Genomic DNA, 24978 nt, shown 5'->3' with positions numbered 1-24978 from the left:
CTAGCTGCCTGCTTGGTGTATCAACAGCATTGAAGGCTAATTTAAGGCTTTAGTTAGCAATGTTCTTTTCTCCCTCAATAATATTTGCTGCCCTCTTATGATATTCTTCCAGGAGGTGTGAAATGAGGTCTCCCATATACTCCCAGTATTAGTGAGCATGCCTATTTAGCAGTGAGTGGAATCAGTGATTCGCTACTGTGTGGCTGCAGCACTTTTCAGCTTCCCTCCTACAGTGGAAACTATTAGTGAATCTGGTTTCACATGGCCATAGACATATTTGGGGTCTCGTGTTGATGCCCTGGCATTCCTTTTCTGTTTATGGAATTTCTGCCTTGGCTGTCGCTTGTTTAGAGTAAACCTCCATGCCTTGTTGCACGACGCTGGGCAACATGTTAACATATTGGTTCCTTATATGCAGGAGTGAGTGTATCGAGGAGAAACCAGGTCTCCTACTTTACAAGGAAAAAAAAGAACCTAAGATGATGGGCACTGTGGGATTACAGTAGACATTATATAAAGGCTCCGCTCATGTAGACTCCCAAACCACAAGCTATCACATTTTTTGAAGACAGTAACACTACTTCTGGACCCAGGCACTAGATGGTGGAATTGTGCAAAGCATGAGAATTTAGAAGAGATTTTATCCTGCAAAATCTAAACAGCACAATGGGAGAGAGAGAACTTTTCCTGTGTCAACAGCTTATTGCTGCTTCTGGTATCAGGAAAACACTGTAAAGACAATACACGGAGTCCTTTTGTTTTACAATCTAGTATCAGATGCTGCTCACTTCCTTAATTGAGGAAATGCTAATCATTTATTAAGATTTTTGAAATGACTTGCATAATGGTACTGAGCTATACACCCCCTTACACACACTGTTCAATATTAGAGAACAGATCAAGTATGAATGGTTGGCTTGATGAGGATTCAAATTTGAGGTGCTGCATTGAAAATGAAAGTAGAGCACATGAAGAGTAAAAGAAACTTTGGTACTGGACATTAAGTCTGGAATGTGGCACACAGGCAAAAGTTTATGGGTGTCTTTGTCCTCAATCTACAGCATTACTTGCATTCAGGTGCAGTGCTAATGCTATGAAGAACACATTACTTACCTGCCTTCTGTAAAGCTCTTTCTGGTAGAGACTATCTAGTCTCAGATTCCTCACCATCTGGATATTCCCTAGGCATGAGACTGGATCCTGAAACTTTTTCACAGGACCTCTGAGCATCGGAAGGTGGCTCCATGCAGCTCTGCACTGATTCCGTTCTGCTCCAGAAATGATGAGCGGAGTCCATTGTGCGGGAGTGCACATTTATGAGGTCAGTTGCATTTGAGGCAGTCCATTCCCCAAGATGAGGAGCTCTAAAAGCAAATTGGTTGTCCAGTGTGCAGATTCCTAGACTTGGGATCTTATTATTGTATCAAGTCCAATCACAGAACGGTTAGGATCTGTGAGGAATCTGGGGTTAGATAGCTTCTACCAGAAAAAACGTTACCAAAGAGAAGTAACTTTCTTTTGAAAGAGACTTCTAGCCACTGATTTCTCAACGTTTGGATAGATACCAACGCAGTATCTATTGGAGGTGGGTCTGTGAATGGTTTCAAAGCGGAAAGTCCTGCAGGACCGAGCAGGCAAATTGCCCTTCTTAGCGAACCTGGCTGTCCTGACAGTAGTGCTTTGTGAACGTATAGAGGGACGTCCAAGTAGTTGCCTGGTAGATGTCTAGGACAGGGACTCCGCGTGCCAGCAGTGGTAGCAGCATTTGCCCTGGTAGAATAATCATGCAGTCTTTCTGGAGGCTGCATTTTAGCCAATGCATTGCAGATTAAGGCAGAGAACGATCTAGCGGGAGAGGTTATGCTTCTGCACAGCTTTGCCTTTTTTGGCTCCAGAAAACTCCACAAAGCTGATTTTCCACCCAGTGTTCTTGGTCTGATCTATGTAGAAGCTCAGAGCTCTCTTGGGGTCTAAGCGGTGGAGTCTCTCCTTCTCCTTACATGGGTGGGGCCTTGCATAGAAAGTTGGCAACGTGATGGTTTGACCAACTTGCAACTTTCATAAGAAAGGAGGATGCCCTAGTCCTCAGAACCATCTTGCCTGGGAAGAAGGTGATGAATGGTGGATTAACAGAGAGCCTGAAGCTCACTTGTACGCTGAGGTGGTGACCAAGAACACAGTCCTGATGGTAAGGAACCATAAAGAAAAGCTGTTGAGTGGTTGAATGAAGCGCACATCATGTAAGTGAGGACGAGATTGAAGTCCCTCTAGGGCATCACAATTGGAGTAGGGGGAAATGTATGTTCCAGCATTTTCAAAATTCACATCACAAGGGTCACTTAAACATTCGGGGTTGACGAGGCAACCGTAAGAAGGCCGAAAGATAACCTTTAACCGTGCCAAAGCAAGGCCTTGCCAGGCAAGAGATAAAACAAATAACAGGATATCAGACAGTTTTGCCATGAGAAGGTAAATCTGGCCTGTGTCACGCCAAACCACAAACTTGTCCCAATGACAAAGGTATACAATTTTTGTCGAGGATTGTCTACCTGCTAAGATGATATCCACTACCTCCAGAGGAAGGTGTAAGGTGTTCAGCTGCACCCACTCATTCACTAAGCATGAAGGTGGAGATTGCGAAGGCCCGGGTGGAGAGCCAGACTGATGCTAGAACAGCAGATCCTCCTGGAGGAGAAACCTGATCACAGGGCAGATGCTCAAGCCCATGAGCTCCAGATACCATTCTGTCTGTTTCCAATACAGGTCCACAAGGATGACTTGGGCCTGATCTGTCCTGATCTTCCTTCCTGAGAACTCTGGATAGGAGTGGTATTGGCAGAAAGGAGACCAGAGATCTACATGATGCAAAACATTTCTTAGAAAAGGACACCTTGGAAACTCCAACGCGCAGGATTGCTGACATTGCGCATTCTCAGTGGTGGCAAACAGATCGAACCTTGGATCTCCCCATTCGCAGAAGAGAACTTGTGATCCGCTATGTTCAGACAGAAGAGTATGTCCACCCTGTTCTCAATAATCCTGGCATGTGGTTCACTACCAGTAGGATTCCTTGGCGGTCCAGACATTTCCAGAGGGCAAGGCCTCCATGTATAAGGTCCTCGACCCCATCCTGCCCATTTTGTTGCAGTACCACAAGGCAGTGATGTTGTCTATGAGCACCTGTACCAGCCTTGCCTTGATGGACTGCAGCCATGCTTTCTGCGCCAAGTGGATGGCCCTCAGCGCCAGAAGGTTGATATGAAGCCGGGACACTGCTGGAGAACAGAGGCCCCTGATCTCCACCTCCCTAAGATTGCCACCCCAACCAAGAAGTGAAGCATCGGTCATCACGGTCAGTAATGGGTGGGGAGGGAGAGGGGTCTGCCATTGACCCAATCGTGGTCCCGTAAACACCACTGCATATCTTCCACAGTCTCTTCTGAATTTTGAATGTGGTTGGAGAGGTACTCAATGTTGGGCCGACTGGGACTTCAGATCCCACTGCTGAGCCCTAATATGCCACCTGGAGTGTTAAACCAGCAGGATGCAAGAGATCATCAGTTCCAAAAGCCTCAGAGTCAAACTCACTGAAATCCAGGTCAGAGGCTGAAAGCTCAGAATTATAGCCTGAATGTTCTGGAATCTTTCTCACCGGGAAAGGCATAAACCAGACTGTGTCCAAAATGGGAGCCCCTCAGAAGAAGTCAGGTGTGACTTAGGCACATTTATAGTGAAATCCAAAGATGAAAGAAGGTTTGCCATAGTCTGGATGCGGTTGATGACTGCCTGGGGCGAGCTCACCTCCAAAAGCCAGTCAAAGCAGGGGAAGACTGGCATCCCTGACCTCTGAAGGTGCGCTGTCACCATCACTTTCATGAACATTTGAGGGGTGCTGGTGAGACCAAATCGGAGATAAGTAAACTGAAAATGCTAATCTCCACCACGAACCGCAGGTAACGCTGATGGGCTGGCAGGACGGGAATATAAAAATAGGTAGCCGGCAGGTTCAACGCCACCATCCAGTCTCGAGGATCGAGGGCAGACCAGACCTGGGTGAACATTTTGAATTTCTGCTTCTGGAGACAGGGGTTGAGAGGGAGCAGGTCTAAATGGGGCTGAAGACTTCCATCCTTCTTGAGCACCACATAGTAGCAGGAATAATAACCAAGATCTGCTTCTGGCACCAGCACCCTCTCAACAGCCCTTTTCTCAAAAGGGTTTGCACTTCCTGCCGCTAAATCGAGAGCTGGTCCTCTGTTAATCGTTGGGTGGATGGTGGAAAGTCCAGTGGGGAAGAAAGGAAGGGTAGGATGTAGCCTTTGCGAACAAGTTGAAGGACCCAACTGTCTGATGTGATCGCTTGCCAACCCAGATCGAATTGGTGGATTCTGGTACCTAGAAGCATACACTTAAGCAGTTTTGAATGAGTGGCATGCTGACCTTAGCCAGGGAGGCAGAGGCAACCTCTGCCTCTCCCTTGAAATTGGTGGGTCCCTTGAGGGCATTGGACAGGCTGGCGGTAATGGACGCTTCTGCTGAAGCCACGAAAGGAGTGTTGGAACTGGAGTAGTTGGCATAGACGGGCAGAAAGGCCCAGAGCGCGAGCGGTGGCCCTACTCTCTTTGAAGTGTACGAGGGCAGAGTAGCCTTGTCCCCAAACAGGAATATCCCATCTAAGGGCATGTTCATCAGGGAGGACTAGACATCGACAAAGAACCCAGTCTAGCGCAGCCACGCATAGTTGGAAATGGCAACAGTGGTGCCTTTTGCACACCCGATGGAGATAGTGGTGTATAATCCACAACATCAGCATACCTGGGAAAGGCATGGTTTAGGATGCCAGGAGTGATATCAGAACTGGGGACGAAGGCAAGATTGTCTCAGAGGAACCAGGCAGCAAAGAGGGCGAACCCGCTGCCAGTTTTCCAGGTGGAAACACTCTTGTCTCCTTGGGGTTTAAAGGCATGCCAGAGTAAGCCAGTAAGGAACTAAGAGTCTGAGCATGGCTCGCCAAACGCCATCAGTCTGGTGCGGCGTGGCTGAAGGCCCTGGGAATTCGGATTGTGCCAGAATCAGCTGTGCAATCTGCTCCGAAGTCAGCCAACTTCACCAGTGTGATTGAGAAGGATGCCACTGGCCAAGTCCTACTCAGGGAATTGAGAGAGGTGCGAAGGAGTGGAACTCTGTTCTGATTTCTTGTTTTTTAGTGCTTATTCGAAGACTTGGAGCATGACCAAGAAAGGCCTGTAGAGCGGTTCTGTTGACTCGGAAACAGGAGCGAGACCAGGCCTTTGATGCGGAACTGAACTTGGAGTGGTCCCGGTGCAGAGTTTTCTTATGCTTGGCGATAGTTTTGCCTCATTTTCCCTGATGGCCTTTGAGTTCATCGACGCAGTCTCCGCAGGTCTCAGAGTCGTGGCTCGACTCCGGACACAAGAGGCACCCCTGGTGGGGATTTGTCAGACATCCGTTTGAGACAGTCCCTGCAGTGCTAAAAACCTGTAATTTTAGGGAGTGACATCCCTTGTCCACAGCGTGAATTTGTAGCAAAAAAACACAAGGAAACAGATGAATGGAAGCTCGGTGTCTGCGTCTGATGGCACTAAAAGAAAGGAACTGATGTCAGCGTGCAGGAGGGTTGCCTTTATGGCCCTGCATATCATTTCCAGAGCAGAATGACATATGTGCAGAACCACACTGCGCAAAAATCCAGGGCGCAGAGGTACTATGAAAAGGTTTCTGGATCCAGTCCGACACCTGGGGAATATCCTAAAGGTGAGGAATATACGGCTAGAAGTCACAATTAAGCGTTGACATCCAGGATAAACAATAATGCTGCAGAACGTAGGAGGGTAATTTGCAGAAATCTATGCCTGCCCTAAAGGGAAAACCAATTGCTACTCAGACAGGATTGAGGTCTATTTGCATAATAAATGAAAGTTCTAGCACTAGATTACTAGGTTGGTGTACAGCAAGATTCTGGAGCACTGGCAAAACTGTGTGGCCCAAGAAACACAAATTGGAGAAGTGTAGATGGTTAGAAATATATTGTGCTGCTAGAACTGTGTGGTCAACCAGGCATCAAACTTGGAGGTATGGTATGCCTTTTTGTCACTGAAATTAGTTAAACTACGAGTAATTCTGGAAATCCCCTTGGTCTTGGGCAATTCATCTCAACCATGCTCTTTTCAAGTCCCATTCCAGCTCTGCTGCTCTAGACATAATAGGAGGCTAGGTGTGAGTCATAATGGACACTTTCATGTTAGACAAACACAATATCACTCTTTTCTTTAAAAAAAAAAAAAAAAAAGAAAAATCCAGCAATGAATATATATGCCGACTAGTCACACAATGTGGATCTAGAATAGATTGAAAGAGCTGGGGATTAGGTAAGGTTAAGATTTTGTAAGCACTGGCAGACATGGGTATCAGCGAAGGAGTGGCCAAGGGCGGTGCAGGGACTAATGAGATGCCCAGCAGTCATGTGAATTTTCACATGTAGTGGAAAAGCATTACTGTAGGGCATGATCCATAACATCTGAGCACATTAAAGAAAACCTCTTCCATTTTTATGGGCTAATCGCTGTATCTACCCCATGCCTGACCCAAATGAAATCTCATTTAAAGGCAGATTCATGTTGTTGCTATGGTGGAGACAGTTTGTTCTTACATCGGAGTCCATCTCTGAGTATTTCCGCCCTTTGCTTTTCCCCAAGCACTTGGTTTTCCCTCCATCCAGAAGCAGGCACCAAAATCCTTTCTTTTGATCAAACCTAAGAAGATAAACAATATAAATCAGAAACATTTTTGCACTTTTAGGAGTCTGCAGTTTTTGCTAGTCATTTGCAACATATAGTATTTAGTGTAATGGAGTTTTTGCTACCACTGGAGTTTCCCCTGAAAAGCCGTAGATATAATTAAACAACCCACTACATGCAGGTTCTCATGTCAGCAGCCTCAGCACAACTGCCACAATTATCATAGAGGTGGGTCCGTTCAAATAAGATGAAGCACAGGGTAACCAGAATTGCTGCTGCTTGTACCGTACACTGTATTTCTGTCAGGCAAGGCAGGGGCTCCTCATGTAAGGGAAGCAAGCTATACAACTACCAATGTTTAGACTGCTCCTTGCAAAAGCTGAAATTGCAACAATATCGGTCTGTGTGAGTGAGGCGTTCACTCCTTGCTGCCTGTGCTTTACCTTTTCTATGCCTCAGGTACACCTTCACTCCTGCTGTCTATGTGGAACAGTGAATGTGTACGAGTCTGTGTTTCTTGCACTGTGAATGCCACCGCAGTGCAACAAAAGATTGGACTGCTGCTGTTTTTTTTGCGTGGTATCTTTTAGCACTGGACAAGAAGTCTAGAAGTATGGTTAATTGGGATTCAGCTGTAGGATACTTTTCTATACTGCAAAGATTCCATTGCTTCTGTAGTTTTTGAATATACTAGGAGGTTAGCATGCCTTTAGCTCTTAAATTCCCAAACGAAACCTTGCATACTTCATTGCAAGATAAAGACAACCAATCTCAGAGCCTCGCCGATTTTAATACCTTTCTAGTGTTCCTTATAAAGATTACCCATGACAGGGGACCTGCTTTCCTAGGCCAGGGGTGTATAGTGCACTTACACCAATGTTTTGTGATAGTCTATGATGTTGGTCACTCCAAGAAATTTCTGAACACTCTCCATTACGTTGGCTGGCTCGGTGCGGAGCAGTTTGCCGTCCAACACCAGTATCTGGGAAAGGAAGAAGGCAGATAAATTGATTTATTTTATTGTTCTGATAATCTATTGATCTTATAAACATAAGAGTCATCCTAAATTGGTAGTCTGACTCCCAAATCAACGCAGGCATTATACAACCCATGAATACAGCAGATTACAAAACAGTGAAAATAAAATAATTACTTACTTGTATCAATAGTTTTGAAGCTTGAGCCTATTCTAGATTCACATGCTGTGCATTATTCTGGCACCTAGTGGTTGGGCCCTGAAATATTTACTGAAAAAACAGACAAAGGGGGCGTGGCTTGGACGGCAGAGCCGATGGCTGCTTGATCCAGTCTCGCTGTCAAACATGGAGCCGAAATGTAGGATATTCCGGTGTCTATGGGATTGTTGACACACCAGAACACCAGTTATCGGTTTTGAGTGGTCTGCTGCTCCTTTGGGTGCCGCTATTGTTAACATTCCTGTGAGGAATCAAGCAATATTGTCGCCGATAACTTTGCTATTTGCGGGATCCGACAATCTAAAATGGGGGATTTGGTCGACTTGTCTACGGAGGGGATTAATGGCCCATCAATGACCCTATCTACTTCACCAAACATCTGATCGCGAGTTCATGACTGGACAGACACTCGATTAGGTATTTGCACCATTTTAGACATTATTCAAGGTCTTTGCGGTGCTTGTTTAATGAGTGCTGCCCGATCGCAAAATGGCAGCTACACGCATAATACAGAGCTCATCTTACCGGCTTTGCGCTTTGGTGTTCTGCCAGCGAAAAACTAGTCAAGAAGGAGACGCTGTGAAGAGCAATATCCAACATGGTCAGCTACAGATTCATGATCACCTCCAGCTGAACGGTGCCTGACTTCAAAACGGCGGCCGTGTATGACATCGTGGTTCGCTTTATTTTTATTCGCTTTATTTTCTTTGCTCGAGCGTGATGGAGAGTATATAGTGGTGCATTGAGTGTATTTCTTGAGGAGCGCTTCACTGCACAACTGATTCTGTTCACACGCTGAGCTTTTACTGAGCTATACCAGGGCTGTATGATTTTCTTTTTCTCTGTACTTTATAATTGCAAGGAGGTAAAGGGATGAAACATTTCGTGCATATGTACACTCTGGGTGAATGCAGCACATGAGTCCCTAGTGCAGCACTTTATGGAGGGACAGTGATATTACCTGATGCTTACATCACAACTGCTGTTTGACCCAAGAAGGGCGGATGCAGGTTGACAAGGAGTGCTTCGGATCAACTGTATGCTGCAGCACTGGCATGTGAACAACCAGCTGCTGAGATAGCAATTGCTCTAAAAAGGGAGCACTTTGTTATTCTTTTAATACTGCAACTCTGGCATATACCTACTAATTACTATCAGTTATTGTGATGGCACCTATTTTACAAAAACGGGAACACCTTGCCACTCATCCACTGAGTCTGTGATAACATTAGGTGTCCCCACCGCTTGCCTTGCCTCTTTGCTCAAAGTCCAGGTGTTTACAATGGCTGAAAAGGAATCTAGGATCCAGTATAAAATAGCCTGCTTTATTTGACTCTCCTATTAAGGCCAAAGCAGACCTTAACAGCACCATGGACATGATTCTTAAAAATTTGGCGGATGTTCACGATCTAGCTAAGTCCACCAAACAGAATATGGACACTATGCAGCTAGAACTAACAACCATCCGTGCGGGCATTTTCACGCTGGACTACTCTAAACCTACTGTGGATACAAGGAAAGGATTCCTCAGATTACGTGATAAACTTAAGGACAAAAATATCAAGTCTCCTTTGTCGGCCCGTCCAAATTCAGAATCATACTTAATGGTCAACAACATTTCAAGGATCCTGTGGACTTATCAAACTTTCTATAAGACAAAGGAGACTTGATATTTTTGTCCTTAAGTTTATCACGTAATCTGAGGAATCCTTTCCTTGTATCCACAATAGGTTTAGAGTAGTCCAGCGTGAAAATTATTTTATGACCATTCCAGATGAGCTGTTTTGTTTTACGGCCATAGTTGAGGATAGCTTCAGTGTGTTGATATCTCAGTGGCTTACAAATAGGACGAGCTGTGTGCCGTGAACCAGAGTTAAAAGTAGGAATTCTGTGTGCTAGATCAAACTCTAGAGGATTTGAAAACTTTAGACCAGTGAACTGAGGCAACCAATCTTCCAAGAAAGCCAAACAAGATCCCACGGCATCTACGGAACCCTCTGGAACACCTAAGATTCTAATGTTGCCCCTACTATTTCTATCTTCAAGCTTGGCTGTTTGTTTTTAGAGAGTGGATGTCAACTCTGAGTGACTTCAGTTATTTACAGGATTTGAAAGAAACCTCCTCAACATCGCTAATCCTTTGTTCCGCAGATGATATTTTAGAGTTGATAGTACTCATGTCCGCACGGATGGTTGTTAGTTCTAGCTGCATAGTGTCCATATTCTGTTTGGTGGACTTAGCTAGATCGTGAACATCCGCCAAATTTTTAAGAATCATGTCGATGGTGCTGTTAAGGTCTGCTTTGGCCTTAATAGGAGAGTCAAATAAAGCAGGCTATTTTATACTGGATCCTAGATTCCTTTTCAGCCATTGTAAACACCTGGACTTTGAGCAAAGAGGCAAGGCAAGCGGTGGGGACACCTAATGTTATCACAGACTCAGTGGATGAGTGGCAAGGTGTTCCCGTTTTTGTAAAATAGGTGCCATCACAATAACTGATAGTAATTAGTAGGTATATTTCCCCTGTTCTTAAAATTCACAGCCACTTACTTGCACTATAATTGTGCCCTTCACCGTGGCTTCAGCGGGTCCTTCCTAGCGCGTTTAGCGCTTTCGGGGAATATCGGCGCCATCTTGGGGGAGGCAAGGGACGCTGATAGGACGACAGTACAGGTAGCGCTCTAGCAGTCAGGTTGACTCGCTAGAGCCCTATATAGGCTTAACATGCAGGCGCGCAGCGTGTGCACGCGGCGTGTGTGCCGTAGTGACGCCGGAGTCACGCCAGAGTCCAGCCCGTCTGCGCCCGTCCGCGCTAAGGACGTGCTGGATGGCTGGGAGACTGTACATACTGATGGTGAGCACACAGGGATTAGTTATTCCTGGCAGGACTTGATAACTCTTAAGCCTCCTAAACTGCCCTGCCACCATAGCAATGCCCCGGAGGCGTTCCTGACCTCCCCCGGCTGCTACTGTTTTCGGTCTTCTGCCATGGTGTCGGCTCCTGCTGCTGTCGTTACACCTGTAGGTCCCAGTTTCATATCAGAAACTAGTCTGAGAAGTGATAAGGGGTTCCTTGTAAATGCGAGGTCATTGATCAAGAACAACTTCGCTTTTAAGGATTTCGTATTGGCCAGAAAACCCGCCTGGGTCTTTATTACGGAAACCTGGGCCAAGGACTCCTCGGGACCTGATTTGGTTGAGGCAGTACCAGAAGGCTACTCGCTGGTGAGGATGGACAGAGTGGGACGCATGGGGGGAGGGCTGGGTATCCTTTATAGGGACTGTTTTTCTTGCCATACTACCCCACTATCTGAACCCCAAGACACCTTTCAGGCCCTTCAGTTCTCCATTAACGGATCATATGTAGTTCCGTTTACTGGTTTTCTTGTCTATAGACCTCCGGGGACCAGAATAGATTTTGGCCACCGCATGCTAAATATTTTAGAGTCACATTTTGGCTGTGAGCATTTTACTGTCCTGGGGGACCTGAATTTCCACTTAGAAAATTTGGAGTCAACTGAAACTATATCCCTATTGGATATTTTCTCTGGCTGTGGGATGAAACAGCTGGTTAAGGGTCCTACCCATCAGGCGGGCCATACATTGGATGGGGTCTTTTCTAATGACACTCGGCTGATCACTGAGACTCCCATCCCCCTCTCCAGGTCGGACCACTATGCGATCCCCATTGAATTAACAATCGCTACTGTTCGTAGCAAGGGGTATGAGCCAAGTAAATTGGAATTAAGACGTAATCTCAAAAATCTAACCAATGAAGTGCTCGCCCCTAGATTGCCTTCTTTGGCGATCTTCCCAGAGGAAGATGTAAGCTCTGCAGTAGTGAGGATGGATAGTGCCATCAAAACAGCCATTGACGAACTGGCTCCAGCCTCATTGCGCTACTCCGCGAGGAAAAGTCCATCGGCCCCATGGTTCTCGGAATCACTAAGACTTCTTAGGCAGGGAGTTCGGAGACAGTAACGTCTCTGGAGGACTAGTTGGGATTGGCAGGAGAGGGATATCCATAAAACCCTCCTAAGGAATTATAGGATGGAGGTGATAAGAACTAAGCAAGAGTATTTTACTTCACAACCTCAGCATAATCTCCTACGCCGACGACACCCAGCTGATCCTCTCCCTGACCAACGACCCCGCCGCCGCCAGAGCCAACCTGCACGAAGGGATGAAAGAGGTAGCCGAGTGGATGACGACCAGCCGCCTGAAACTGAACTCAGACAAGACGGAGGTCCTCATCCTGGGCTCTTCACCCTCCGCCTGGGACGACTCCTGGTGGCCTCCCGCCCTGGGCACCGCACCCAAACCGACAGACCATGCACGCAACCTGGGCTTCATCCTGGACTCCTCCCTCTCCATGACCAGGCAAGTCAACAACGTCTCCTCGGCGTGCTTCAACATCCTACGCATGCTACGGAAGATCTTCTGGTGGATCCCCACCGAGACCAGGAAGACCGTCACCCAGGCCCTCGTCACTAGCCGACTGGACTACGGCAACGCCCTCTATGCCGGAACCACCGCCAAGCTCCAGAAGAGACTCCAGCGGATCCAGAACGCCTCAGCCAGACTCATCCTCGACATCCCACGAACCAGCCACATCTCCGGACATCTGAGAGACCTACACTGGCTCCCCGTCAACAAAAGAATCACCTTCCGCCTCCTCACCCACGCACACAAAGCCCTACACGACCAAGGACCGAGCTACCTCAACAGCCGAATCAACTTCTACGCTCCCAAACGCCACCTCCGATCAGCCAACCACGCCCTCGCCGCCGCCCCCCGCATCCGAAGAGCGACGACAGGAGGAAGGTCCTTCTCCTACCTGGCCGCCATGACCTGGAACTCCCTCCCTACCGACCTGCGCCTAACCCAAGACCACCTCTCCTTCAGGAAGAAGCTGAAGACCTGGCTGTTCGAGCAGTAGCGGCTCCCCCCTTCCCCCAGCGCCTTGAGACCCTACGGGTATGTAGTGCGCTTTATAAATGTCTTTGATTGATTGATTGATTGATTGATTCTCTTACCTCCTCACTCTCTTCGCCGAAAGAGCTGTTCAAGATCGTAGACACGCTCACATCATTGAAGGTGCCTGATCCTGTGGTCAGCTCACAGCAGCTCTGCAATGATGTCGCACAGTTTTTTCAATCTAAAATTGTGGACATTTATTCGGCTCTAGAGTTTGAGAAGTTGGCACTACCTACATCTACATGCCCACCCATCTCTTTGCTAACATCTCCCGAGGAGGTGCCTTCAGGGTGTTTGTCCAGCTTTCCACCCCTCTCCCTCCAGGAACTTGAAGTCCTCCTGTTCAAGACTAGGTCGGGGTCTCCTTTAGACCCGTGCCCCCTGAAACTCCTTAAACAATGTAAGGATACTCTTCAGCCTCCGTTATTAGACGTTATGAACAGGGTAATGAGGGATGGGACTTTTCCCTTACAATGGAAAAGAGCGGTAGTTAAAACCTTTGTTAAAAAAGCCCACATTAGATCCGGGGTTCTTAAAAACTTCCGCCCCATTTCACTGCTACCAGCCCCTGCAAAGATGCTGGAAACCCATCTCAACCAGCATCTTGCAGTCTTTCTGGAAACCTCTGACCTTTTGGATCACTCGCAGCATGGGTTTCGGAGAGAGCATAGTACGGAGTCGGCCCTTACCATTGTGCTTGATAACATCCGCACCAGAGTAGATAAGGGCCAGACCACTCTCCTTATCCTGCTAGATCTTACGGCTGAGTTTGATACCCTGTCTCCCTCAGTATTAACTTCTAGGCTGAGTGAGATAGTGGTGGAGGGGCCCGCACTTAGTTTGCTGACCTCTTTTCTCGGCCAGAGGGAACAGAGAGTTAAGATGGGGGAGTACCTATCTCCATCCCTTCCTGTGCACTGTGGGGTTCCCCAGGGGTCGGCATTAAGTCCGACCCTCTTTAACATCTATGTGACCCCACTTGCCAGGCTTATTAGATCTTTTGGGATGGAGGTAGTCTCCTATGCCGACGACACGCAGATATTGAGGTCTCTCGCCCAACCTGACATCCCAGCCGCCTCCAATTTTAGACACTGCATGGAGGCAGTTGCTCAATGGATGATTTGCAATTCATTGAAGCTTAACGGCGAAAAGACAGAAATTCTGGTGTTAGGAGGAAAGGAGGATATTTGGTCTGCGGAAAGGTGGCCTACATCGCTGGGCATATGTCCGACTCCCACTATCCTGGCCAGGAATTTAGGAGTCATGATTGACCCTAACCTGGACATGGGTCAGCAAGTAAAGAGGACTATCTCTACATGTTGGGGCCTACTAAACATCCTGCGTAAGATCAAACATTATCTGTCCCTTCATGCCAGAAAGCAAATTGTTATTGCATGAATAGGCTCAAGACTTGACTATTGCAATGCCCTATATTTAGGCATTAACAAGGGTCTATTAATGCGACTCCAAATGGTGCAGAATGCCGCCGCCAAATTTGCACTGGATCTACCTAAGAGGGCTTCTGCTTCAGCTGCCAGAAATACTTTGCACTGGCTTCCAATTGAGGCCAGGATTTCGTTTAAGTCCCTATGTTTGGTATATGGGGCTCTGGCTACTAACAGATCTGGAGGCCTAAGGAACCTGTTGGCCCCTTATACCCCTTCAAGAACTCTACGCTCCGCTAATAAACTTTTGTTATCAGTCCCCCGTGTTCGTAGAGCCAAGTGGGGTGGCAGAGCTTTCTCAATTTTAGCTCCTAAGCTTTGGAACGCGCTTCCGGCTGAGATTAAATCTCTTCCCTCAAAACAAACCTTTAGGAGGGCCCTTAAGAAGTGGCTATTTGCTAAAGCCTACCCCTAGTTCTGGATTTGCCTTTTAAGATTTTCTTTGGTTAGGCGCCTTGATGCCTCCAAGCTTGGTTGCGCGTTTATAAATTTCCTTTCATTCATTCATTTCTAGAGGGCCCACCCACTCAAGACATGAATTCTTCTACATCTTCTTCCAACAAGAGGAAGTCGTGATATGTACATGTTCCTAATCCTTTCTGTTTACAGGTTGGTGCCATATAGGGAGAACCCATGATTTTTTGTATTATTTGTTCCTCCATAATTGGTTATTTCTCCTCACTCTACATGTTCTAAAGTCAGGTTTCAAATTTCTGTTGTGTCTCTACACTATAGGGACAGCTCAATTTGATACATTTGGTCCAAATAAATTTAGGATCATAGCCAATGGTCGTAGAAGAAAGCACAATACATATATGTCTTTATTTTGTTGGTTTACAAGTTAAGTGTTTTTTGGGATCGTGATAGTAAAATTATTCAGTGCGGTTAAAATATTTAGTACATTTAACTGCTACTACAAGAGTATTATTGGGATTTTTCTTCCCCTTTGTAATTATATGGTCTATTTTGGTAATATGTAAGGTGGTAGGATGTATACAATATTCTCTGGAAGTATTTACAATGTTATTTTAAGTAAATCTCCGTTTGACACAGACGCTCCTGCCGTCGCACCTCCAATATTCAAGGTTTGCAGGATGGAGTGGGGAGGGAGGGGGGTGTGGGGCGGTTGGGAAAGGATGCTCAGACTATGAGCAATATTATTTGGTGTGCTGTGATTTGTTTCTTGAGTATCCCCTTTGGTCTTTTTTCACTTTGTTCTTTTTCCTTTCTTTTGATCTTTGCCTTTTTTCTATTATTAGTCGGGCTATATCTCAGCCCTATTAAACAAGAGTACCTATTTGATATTTTGCTTATAACTATGGTTGGAATTGATAGCTACTTTGCTGCCGTCATGTATTATATATCTATGCAGTGTTTGCATTTTATGATAATGAATCAATATTTAATGTGGAAGTTAGTACCTTTACTAGATCGCACATGTTTATTACACCTTGATATCAAATCTATATATGATAACAAAACCTGAAACCGGTAACATAGCAGAAGATCTTAATATAACATCATTGAATGTTAAGGGTCTCAATAATCCTATTAAACGCCGAAAAATATCTGATTTAGCTAAAATCAAAGGGGACATCATTTTATTGCAAGAAACAAAATTGTCTAAAGAAGTTGCTACTTTCATTAAGCATGATTGGATTTCACAAATTGCTTGTTCACCAGCAGATCGTAAAAGGAAGGGGGTGATCACCTTGATAGCTAGAAAGGCGAATGTTTCATTAGAATCAAACTCATGACAATGATGGTAGATTATTGGTTACCCACCTAAGGAAAGGAGAAGATCGCATACATGTAGTGAATCTATATGGCCCCAACGCAGATGATCCAGACTTTTGGGAAGGCATATCAAAAACTATAGAGGATCTTCCTTCGGATGATCTTATCATAGTTGGTAGAGATTTTAATATTCTGTTAGATCCGATAATCAACAGACAATCCAATTGCAAATATCACCCCACCGGATCGCATGCTATTGTCCATACTATATGTTCTAAATATATCCTCAAAGATGCCTGGCGCCTTTAACACCCGGATTCCAGAGATTATACTTTTTACTTCACTCCACATAATTTGTATACTAGAATTGATTACATCCTTATCTCAGGTTCATTCATACATTTAATTGAACACTCAGATATATCCCTTAAGCTGGTGTCAGACCATTTGTGCATTAGTGTTAAGCTGGCAGGCAGTCATTATGAACCTTCTCCAAAAAGATGGCGTTTCAATAACCATGTCTTATCAGACACTGAGGACAAAAAGAAAATTGAGGGAGCCATTATGGATTATCTTATACATAATGACACTGTTGAAATTAATGTTAATACCCTATGGGATGCTTTGAAAGCCACTATTAGGGGAACAATTATTTAAATTAAAACAAAGATAAACAAAAAGATTAATGCTGATTTTGTTAAATTGGAACTCAAAATCAAAACCTTGGAGTCCTGTCATGCCAGTTCGCTAAACTTTATCCTTACATCACTAACACAAAAGAGATAGGAATACAATAAAATTCTGAGCGAACGGGCGGGTGTATGGGTAAACAAATGTAAAGCTTTTAATCTCTGTGAAGCCAATAAGGCGGGTAAACTACTTGCTTCATATCTACAGCATAAACAGAACCAGAATGTTATCTCATCCATCAAGGATGTCAATGATCTTATACAAACAAAACAGAAAGATATCTTCAACACCTTTAAATCTTTTTACGAAGATTTATATAAAAAAGGCCAGGATCTTAATTTAGAAAATTGGACTCAGACTGCCCCAGCTGTTGGAAATGGACAAACTAGCGCTAGAAAAACCAATCAGTGTGGCGGAAATTGTAAATTCGATAAAATCTTTAAAAGATATTAAAGCATCAGGTCCCGATGGTTTTACAGCCACCTTTTATAAAAACTTTTAAGATCAACTTCAACCAACCATGCGGAGATTTTTTAATAATATAGCTAGTGAAGGACGCACGACGGACTCCATGATGAAAGCAAACATAGTAGTCATACCTAAAGAAGGGAAGGATCCTCTACTACCAAAGAACTATAGACCAATATCCCTCATCAATGTTGATTGTAAAATATATTCAAAATTGTTAGCTACAAGACTGAACACTGTTTTGCCACATCTAATAAGTAACTCACAAGTAGGTTTCCTGAAGAATCGCATGTCTAATGACAATACTCGATTGCTATTCCATGTCTTCGAAAATGCAGCGTCCAATCCGGATCCAGCTATTGCCATTACCTTGGATGCGGAGAAGGCCTTTGATAGGGTCTCTTGGGCCTTTTTAGAACAAATCATGCATAAGTTTAATTTGGGAGAATCATATAAAAAGATGGTAATGTCTTTGTATGCAGCAGCAGCATTGGCTCGTATTGCGATTAATGGATCCCTTTCTGAGTCTTTTCTCTTCAACAGGGCACTAGACAGGGTTGCCCCTTGTCTCAATCTATGTTTTTGTTGGCGCTGGAACCGTTAATTCAGGATATTAAGATGAATTCGGATATAAAGGGGATAGGTTGTATAGATGTTCCGGTTAAATTAGCAGCTTATGCAGATGATATTATGACTGAAAATTCGGGCTCTTCAAGTACTGCCTTAATGGACACGATTGCAGAATACTCTGTTCACTCTGGATACAAACTTAATAGAGACAAATCGGAGGTGAAACCCCTGAATGTGCACTGCACTAAAGATATTTTAGGTAATTCAGGCCTGGCATGGCAATCAGGTAAAGTATTTAGGGATCGAATTTGACTGTAATATCATGGATACCCTGCATCATAACGAGAAAATAACTTTAGAAAAGATCACAAAACGTTTGGATTCCAGGTCACCAAAATTTATAACATGGTGGGGAAGGGTAGAAACCATAAAAACTGATGATTACACCTTTGGTCAATTATCTAATAAACATGCTCCCTCTTCTCTTGATGGAGGATTTCCACCATAAACTAGACATCCTTCTTACAAAGTTTCTATGGCATGGCAAATAGGCACGTATTCGTCCCAAAAAATTGAGACTTGACAAATCCTTAGGGGGGAGTGAATTTAGCAGATTTCAAATGATATCAATGAGCGTTTCTTGCAAAACAGGGTTCATATTGGATTTCGCCATCTTGCCACTATAATCCGGTGTGGTTAGATGTAGAAAAAGCCATCCTTGATAATCTCAATCCACTGGCATTACTCACCTCTAACCAGCTCTATCCAAACAGATCTAAATCTATTTTTAAAAACACAAAATTGGCACTTTTGTTAATAAAAAAAGAAGTTAGATGTAAGAATGAATATGCTACTTACCAGTATGCATCTGTTCTTGGCATGTAGGGCTGCTGACATTCATATCTGTGCATAGATCGCCGCCTAGTGTTGGGTCCGGATGTTTGCACGTTGTTGTCCTGGAAGAGTCTTCGAAGTATCCTTGGATAGGTGACTCCTCCCCTGGACTACAGTGCGCATGGGCATCCTCTCCATCCTCAGATTGTTTTTCGCCATTGTGGCAGTGATGGAGTAGATACAGAAAGTGATGACCATGCTTGCAGTAATTCTGAGAGCTGCAGCTGCGACAGGCGCCGGGGAGGAGGGAGGGCGATATGAATGTCAGCAGCCCTACATGCCAAGAACAGATGCATACTGGTAAGTAGCATATTCAGTTCGAGGCATGTGGGCTGCTGAATTCATATCTGTGCATAGAATACATAGCAGTGCCCTCTATTAGCGGCGGCTACCCGTGCCAGCTGCAGCGGTCTGAAAAAGTGTTTTGAGAACAGCCTGTCCTACAGCTGCCTGCTGTTTTGACTGCACATCTACGCAATAGTGTTTTGTAAATGTGTGTGTAGTGGACCATGTGGCTGCTCTGCATATATCATGCAGGGGAATATTTCCTAGGAAGGCCATGGAAGCCCCCAACTTACGTGTTGAGTGGGCTCGTGGTGGAATAGTTAATGTGCGTTTTGCCTTTTGATAACAGATTTGAATACACTTAACTATCCATCTGGCTATCCCTGCTTTGGAGATGGCGTTACCTTTGTGGTGTGGGGCAAAGGCAACGAACAGTTGTTTTGTCTTCCTGAATGGTTTAGTCCTGTCGATGTAGTACATGAGGGCCCTCCGTACATCTAGTGTATGTAGTGCCCTTTCTGCAACAGTTTGTGGGTTTTGGAAGAAAACGGGCAGTTCAATAGTCTGGTTCATGTGGAACTGCGATATTACCTTGGGCATGAACTTGGGGTTGGTACGTAGTACGACCCTGTTGGCGTGAACCTGAATAAATGGCTCTTGAACGGTTAGTGCCTGGAGTTCACTAACTCTTCTGAGGGAAGTGATCGCTACTAGGAAGGCCACTTTCCAGGTAAGGAATTGAATCTCGCATGAGTGTAGAGGTTCAAAGGGTGGACCCATCAGGCGTGTGAGGACCAAGTTGAGGTTCCACATTGGAGCCGGTGGGTGACTAGGTGGAATGACTCGTTTGAGCCCTTCCAAGAATGCTTTGATGGCAGGCACTCTGAATAGAGAGAGGTGCTGCCTGGTTTGCAGATAGGCTGATATTGCGGTCAAATGGACACGTATAGAGGTGTACGCCAGATTGCATCGATATAGGTGTAAGAGATAACAGATGATGTTTTGGATGGATGCGTCCAGCGGGTTGATGTCATTATTACCGCAATAAATGACGAACCTTTTCCATTTGGCTGCATAGCAAGCTCTGGTAGTGGGTCTCCTGGCCTCCTTGATGATGTCCATACAGTCAGGTGGCAGGTTGAGATAGCCAAACTCTAGGACTTCAGGAGCCAGATCGCCAGATTCAGCTGTTGCGGATCTGGGTGCTGAACCTCTCCATGGTTCTGCGTCAAATGCGCGGGTTTGATCCGCAGCCTTTGATGCGGCACCACGGAAAGTTCGAGGAAGGTGGTGTACCACGGCTGGCGTGCCCACGTGGGAGCAACTAGGACGAGTGTCAGGGAGTGTTGTCGGAGTTTGCGGGCCACTAGCGGTATCAATGGCGCTGGGGGAAAAGCGTACGCAAATCTGCCGGACCAGTTCATCCATATCGCATTGCCCTGCGACTGCGGATGTGGGAATCTGGCGGCGAAGCTTGGGCATTTTGCGTTTTCGCTTGTCGCGAATAGGTCTATCTCCGGATGACCCCACTGCTGAAAGTACGGTTGGAGTACTGATGGGTGTAACTCCCACTCGTGCATTTGGTGGCTGTGTCTGCTGAGCAGATCCGCCATCTGGTTGTCCTTGCCAGGGAGGTGTTCCGCCATGAGGAACATGTTCCTTTGAATGGCCCACTTCCACATGCTCTGAGCCAGATGAGACAACTGTGGAGAGTGTGTGCCTCTCTGTTTCTGTATGTAGTACATTGCGGTCATGTTGTCCGTCCGGATCAACACGACCTTGTTGCATAGATGTACTTTGAATGCCTTCATGGCTAGGAAGATTGCCATCAATTCCAGAAGGTTGATGTGCAACTTCTTTTGTTGTGTTGTCCATAGTCCTTGCACTGTGTAGTGGAGTACATGAGCTCCCCATCCCTGGAGAGACGCGTCCGCTGTCAGTACTATTTGTGGGACAGGCTCTTGGAACGGTCGGCCCTTGCAAAGGTTTTGTGGATTCCACCAATGCAGAGAGTTGTATGCCCGACCGCTCACCAACACTAGGTCCTTTAACTGTCCTTGAGCCTGATTCCACTGACGTGCTAGGCACTCCTGAAGTGGGCGCATATGTAATCTCGCGTGCGGGACTATGAAGATGCAGGAGGCCATCATGCCTATCAACTGCATAAACACTCGCGCTGGAAGTGAGTGATTGGGTTTGAATTTGGAGATCAGCAGTTGTATGCTGTTGATCCTCACTAAATTTGGCTGAGCTGTGGCCGCCAGAGTGTCTATAGTCGCACCTAGGTACTGTTGTACGTGTGCGGGCTGGAGATGGGACTTTGGATAATTCAGTGAGAATCCCAGACTGTGAAGAAGGTGAATGGTGCGGGACATGTGGCTTGCACATTGCTGGGCTGACTTCGCTTGAACGAGCCAGTCGTCTAGGTAGGGGTAGACGTGTATATGCTGCCTCCGTAGATGTGCTGCCACCGTAGCTAGGCACTTCGTGAAAACCCTGGGCGCTGTTGTCACGCCGAAGGGAAGGACTTTGAACTGATAGTGCTGCCCCTGAACAGTGAACCTGAGGTATTTTTTGTGTGAGGGGTGGATGGGTATGTGAAAGTACGCATCCTTGAGGTCCAGTGTGGCTAGGAAGTCTCCCTGCTTGAGAAGCGGAAGGACTTGCTGTAGAGTGAGCATATGAAAGTGCTCTGAAAGAATGTACTGGTTCAGGGGTCTCAGGTCCAATATAGGTCTGAGCGACCCGTCCTTTTTTGGAATTAAGAAGTAGAGGGAGTACACTCCCGCACCCTGCTCGTGGATGGGTACGACCTCTATAGCGCCTTTTAGAAGCATACTTTGCACTTCTTGCTGTAAGAGCGTTAAGTGCTCTGAGGACATAGGACGGCTTCTTGGTGGTATTGTGGGTGGAGTGGAGGTTAACTCCAGACAGTAACCGTATTTTATAATATCTTTGACCCACCTGTCCGTGGTGATGGAATTCCACGTGGACAGGAACCTTTGTAGCCTTCCCCCGACAGGTGTTATGTGGTCGGGAGGAAGGGAGAGGGCGTCACTGCTTGTTCTTGGGGGAGGACCTGGTGTTGCCGTAGCCGCGTCCTCTGCCCTTTGTGCTGGAGCCACGATATCCACCTCGGGTGTTTTTATCATAGGTGGTCTGTGTATTGCCTTTGTTATATGTTTGTTGTGACCCCTGTCCTCTACCTGCTCCCTTGTTTCCGGGGCGACGAAAGGAGCCGCTCCGAAAGGACTGAGTTTGTAGTGCGCCCATGGACTTTGCAGTGTCCGTATCCTTTTTTATCTTCGAGGGTGGTGTCAACCTCTGGCCCGAATAAATAGTCGGGGTTGACGGGCTGGTTCAGTATATTGTTTTGTACCTCAGGCTTGAATCCTGAGATCCGTAGCCAGGCATGTCGTCGCAACATGACGCTTGTGTTTATGGCTCTGGCAGCCGTGTCTGCAGCATCTAGTGCGCATTTGATGGAAGCGTTCGTTAGTAGCTGTCCTTCTCTGATGAGCATTTCTGCGCCTTCCTTGAACTGGTCAGGGAGATGTTGGAATATTTGCTCAAGTGTGTCATAGTGCGCTCTATCATAGCGAGCAAGGAGCGCCTGAGTGTTGGCTATGCGCCATATGTTGGCAGCTTGGGCGGCAACTCGCTTGCCAGAGGTTTCTAACACCTTGGACTCTTTGTCCGGGGGAGGAGCGTCACCTGTTTGCGAGTGTGCCCTCTTGCGTGCATTCGCTACGACGATGGAGTCGAGTGGTAATTGTCCTCTGATGTAAGTAGGATCCCCAGGTGCTGATCTGTATTTTTTATCAATCCTGGGGTTTATCACTCGTGCCCTGGTGGGTTCTTTGAAAATGTCCTTGGCTGGTTTGAGGACCCCCTTCAACATTGGCAGAGTCTTTACATGTCTTTCTGAGGATGCAAAGGTGTCCATTAGAAAGTCATCTTCGATGGTATCAGAGTGAAGCTGCACCCCATGGTTATTGGCAGCACGTTCGATAAGAGCATTGAACGCCGCAGTATCCTCCGTAGGAGATGTCTTTGCCCCATAGAGTTGTGGATCCTGTGCATCGAGAGGTGCACTGGGGTCTGCAGGGTCGCCCCAAGTTTGATCAGGGTCCTGCTGGTCATCAGGGTCCGTGTCTACATGGTAGGGGACTTGGTCAGCCATGTAGTCCTCCAATGCGTCTGTATCGGAGCGTGTGGGGGAGAACCGGTGTGGATCCTGGTAGGATGAATGGAAGGGTTCATAAAGGAGAGGTTCCGATTCTGCAGGCAACTTCCTTTTTAGTGGGATCCTGAAAGGGTCCAATGGCGGCTCCGAAGTTATCCTTCGGTCCTGGAGAATCATCCTGCCAGTGCCGGCGTCGATGATACGTGCCGGAGACGTCTCAGCAGGTGTGACCGTAGGTTGGGTGACCCGTGTCCTGAGTTGGAACATTTTTGGGATTGTTGACGGAGGCAAGCCGAAGGTAATGTTGGTCGGCACCGAAGAGGCTGCGGGAGCTCCGACCGAACCGGAGCCCGACGTGTCCTGGAGGACAGGTGTGGTTTTGCTGCCTTGCGTCGCACCAGGTCGTACTTGGGGCGCCTTCGAGGCTTTGGCACCGGCCAGGCTCGTAGAGGCGGCCGTAGATTTTTTCGGCGCCGGCGGGTCATCGAGTCGGGGTGAAGAGATCACCGTCGAAGTCTTCGATACCTGAGGCTTAGGTGTCGTCGAGGGAGCGATGTGAGACACAGCAGGCGGTACGGCCCTTGGTGTCGTCGGTGCCGGTAGCCGAGCAGGTTTGTCGGTGCCGATGGCTTTTTTCCGTTTGTCGACTCCAACGTCGCCCGCTTCAAGTTCGGCACCGAAGTCCCTCTTGGTGCGGTCGGTGCCGACGCGGTGCGCTGGCGTCGAAGGCCTCGATCCGACCAGCGCTACTTTCAGTTTCGGTTTCGGTGGAACCTGAGCAGCTTTCGGTTTCGGTTTTGTGGTAGGGAAACCAGCCTGTTTATGTAGTAATGGCTGCCGCTGAACGTCCGAGGCCGGGCCCGAGGGCGGGGCCGAAGAACTGCGGGATGGGTCTCGGGTAAGGCCCGAAGTCGATCCCTCGACCGGAGCCATAGGCTGTGGCACTGGTGTTTGAACGGTTTGAACAGGTAGGCCTTGTTCATCATTGGAGCTACTTTCTTCGGCCCCGAAGGCCTCCTCGTCGTCTCCTACCTCGGTGTCGTCTTCACCTCTGTGGAAGAGTGACTCGTCTTCCTCGTCCGATCCGGGTTCGTGTTCGGAAACGTGACTGGAGGGCAAGACTTCCAATTCCTCGACGTCTTCGGCCTCGCCGAAGATGTCTGTTGGGGCCGGTGCCGCGTGCTGCGCCTCGAGTCTCGCCGCTCGTCGATTCCGCAGAGTCTTCTTCGAGCGGAACCGGGCACAGGCCATGCATGTTGATTCGTCGTGGTCCGGCGAAAGGCATTTGTTGCACACCGGATGGACGTCGATGTGTGGGTACTTCGCATTGCATACCGGACACCTTTTGAATGGCGTCCTGGATTCCATCGTCGAAGTAGTCGATGGACAGGTAAATGCGAAAGCAGTCGGTGCTGAAAGTTAGTAAACTAACAAATTCTATCGAAACCCGATCGATAAACAGTACCGACGCGAACTAAAGGCCTTTTGGCCTCGAAAAAATATTTTCCTAACTTGAGCTAAGATAGCACATCCGAACCCAATGGCGGAAAAAAACAATCTGAGGATGGAGAGGATGCTCATGCGCACTGTGGTCCAGGGGAGGAGTCACCTATCCAAGGATACTTCGAAGACTCTTCCAGGACAACAACGTGCAAACATCCGGACCCAACACTAGGCGGCGATCTATGCACAGATATGAATTCAGCAGCCCACATGCCTCGAACTTAGGGGATCCAAGATGGAATCTTTATGGCTTAACGTAAAGTGTTAT

General features: G+C 46.8%; 1 protein-coding gene across 1 annotated transcript in view; it reads right to left on the bottom strand.

The window, feature by feature from the left end:
• NDST1 (N-deacetylase and N-sulfotransferase 1) overlaps positions 1-24978 on the bottom strand; it is a 328999-nt gene that overhangs the window by 6736 nt on the left and 297285 nt on the right. The window contains exons 13-14 of the mRNA XM_085617708.1: positions 7631-7740; positions 6671-6773 (exon numbers count right to left, since the gene is read on the bottom strand). Coding sequence (XP_085473834.1) covers positions 6671-6773; positions 7631-7740 — 213 coding nt within the window. The remainder of the gene's footprint in view (positions 1-6670; positions 6774-7630; positions 7741-24978) is intronic.

Source organism: Triturus cristatus, chromosome 7, assembly GCF_964204655.1.
Source record: "Triturus cristatus chromosome 7, aTriCri1.1, whole genome shotgun sequence".
NCBI classification, from domain to species: Eukaryota; Metazoa; Chordata; class Amphibia; order Caudata; family Salamandridae; genus Triturus; species Triturus cristatus.
The sequence above is the reverse complement of the archived record's forward strand: the minus strand, read 5'-3'. Positions and strand labels throughout refer to the sequence as shown.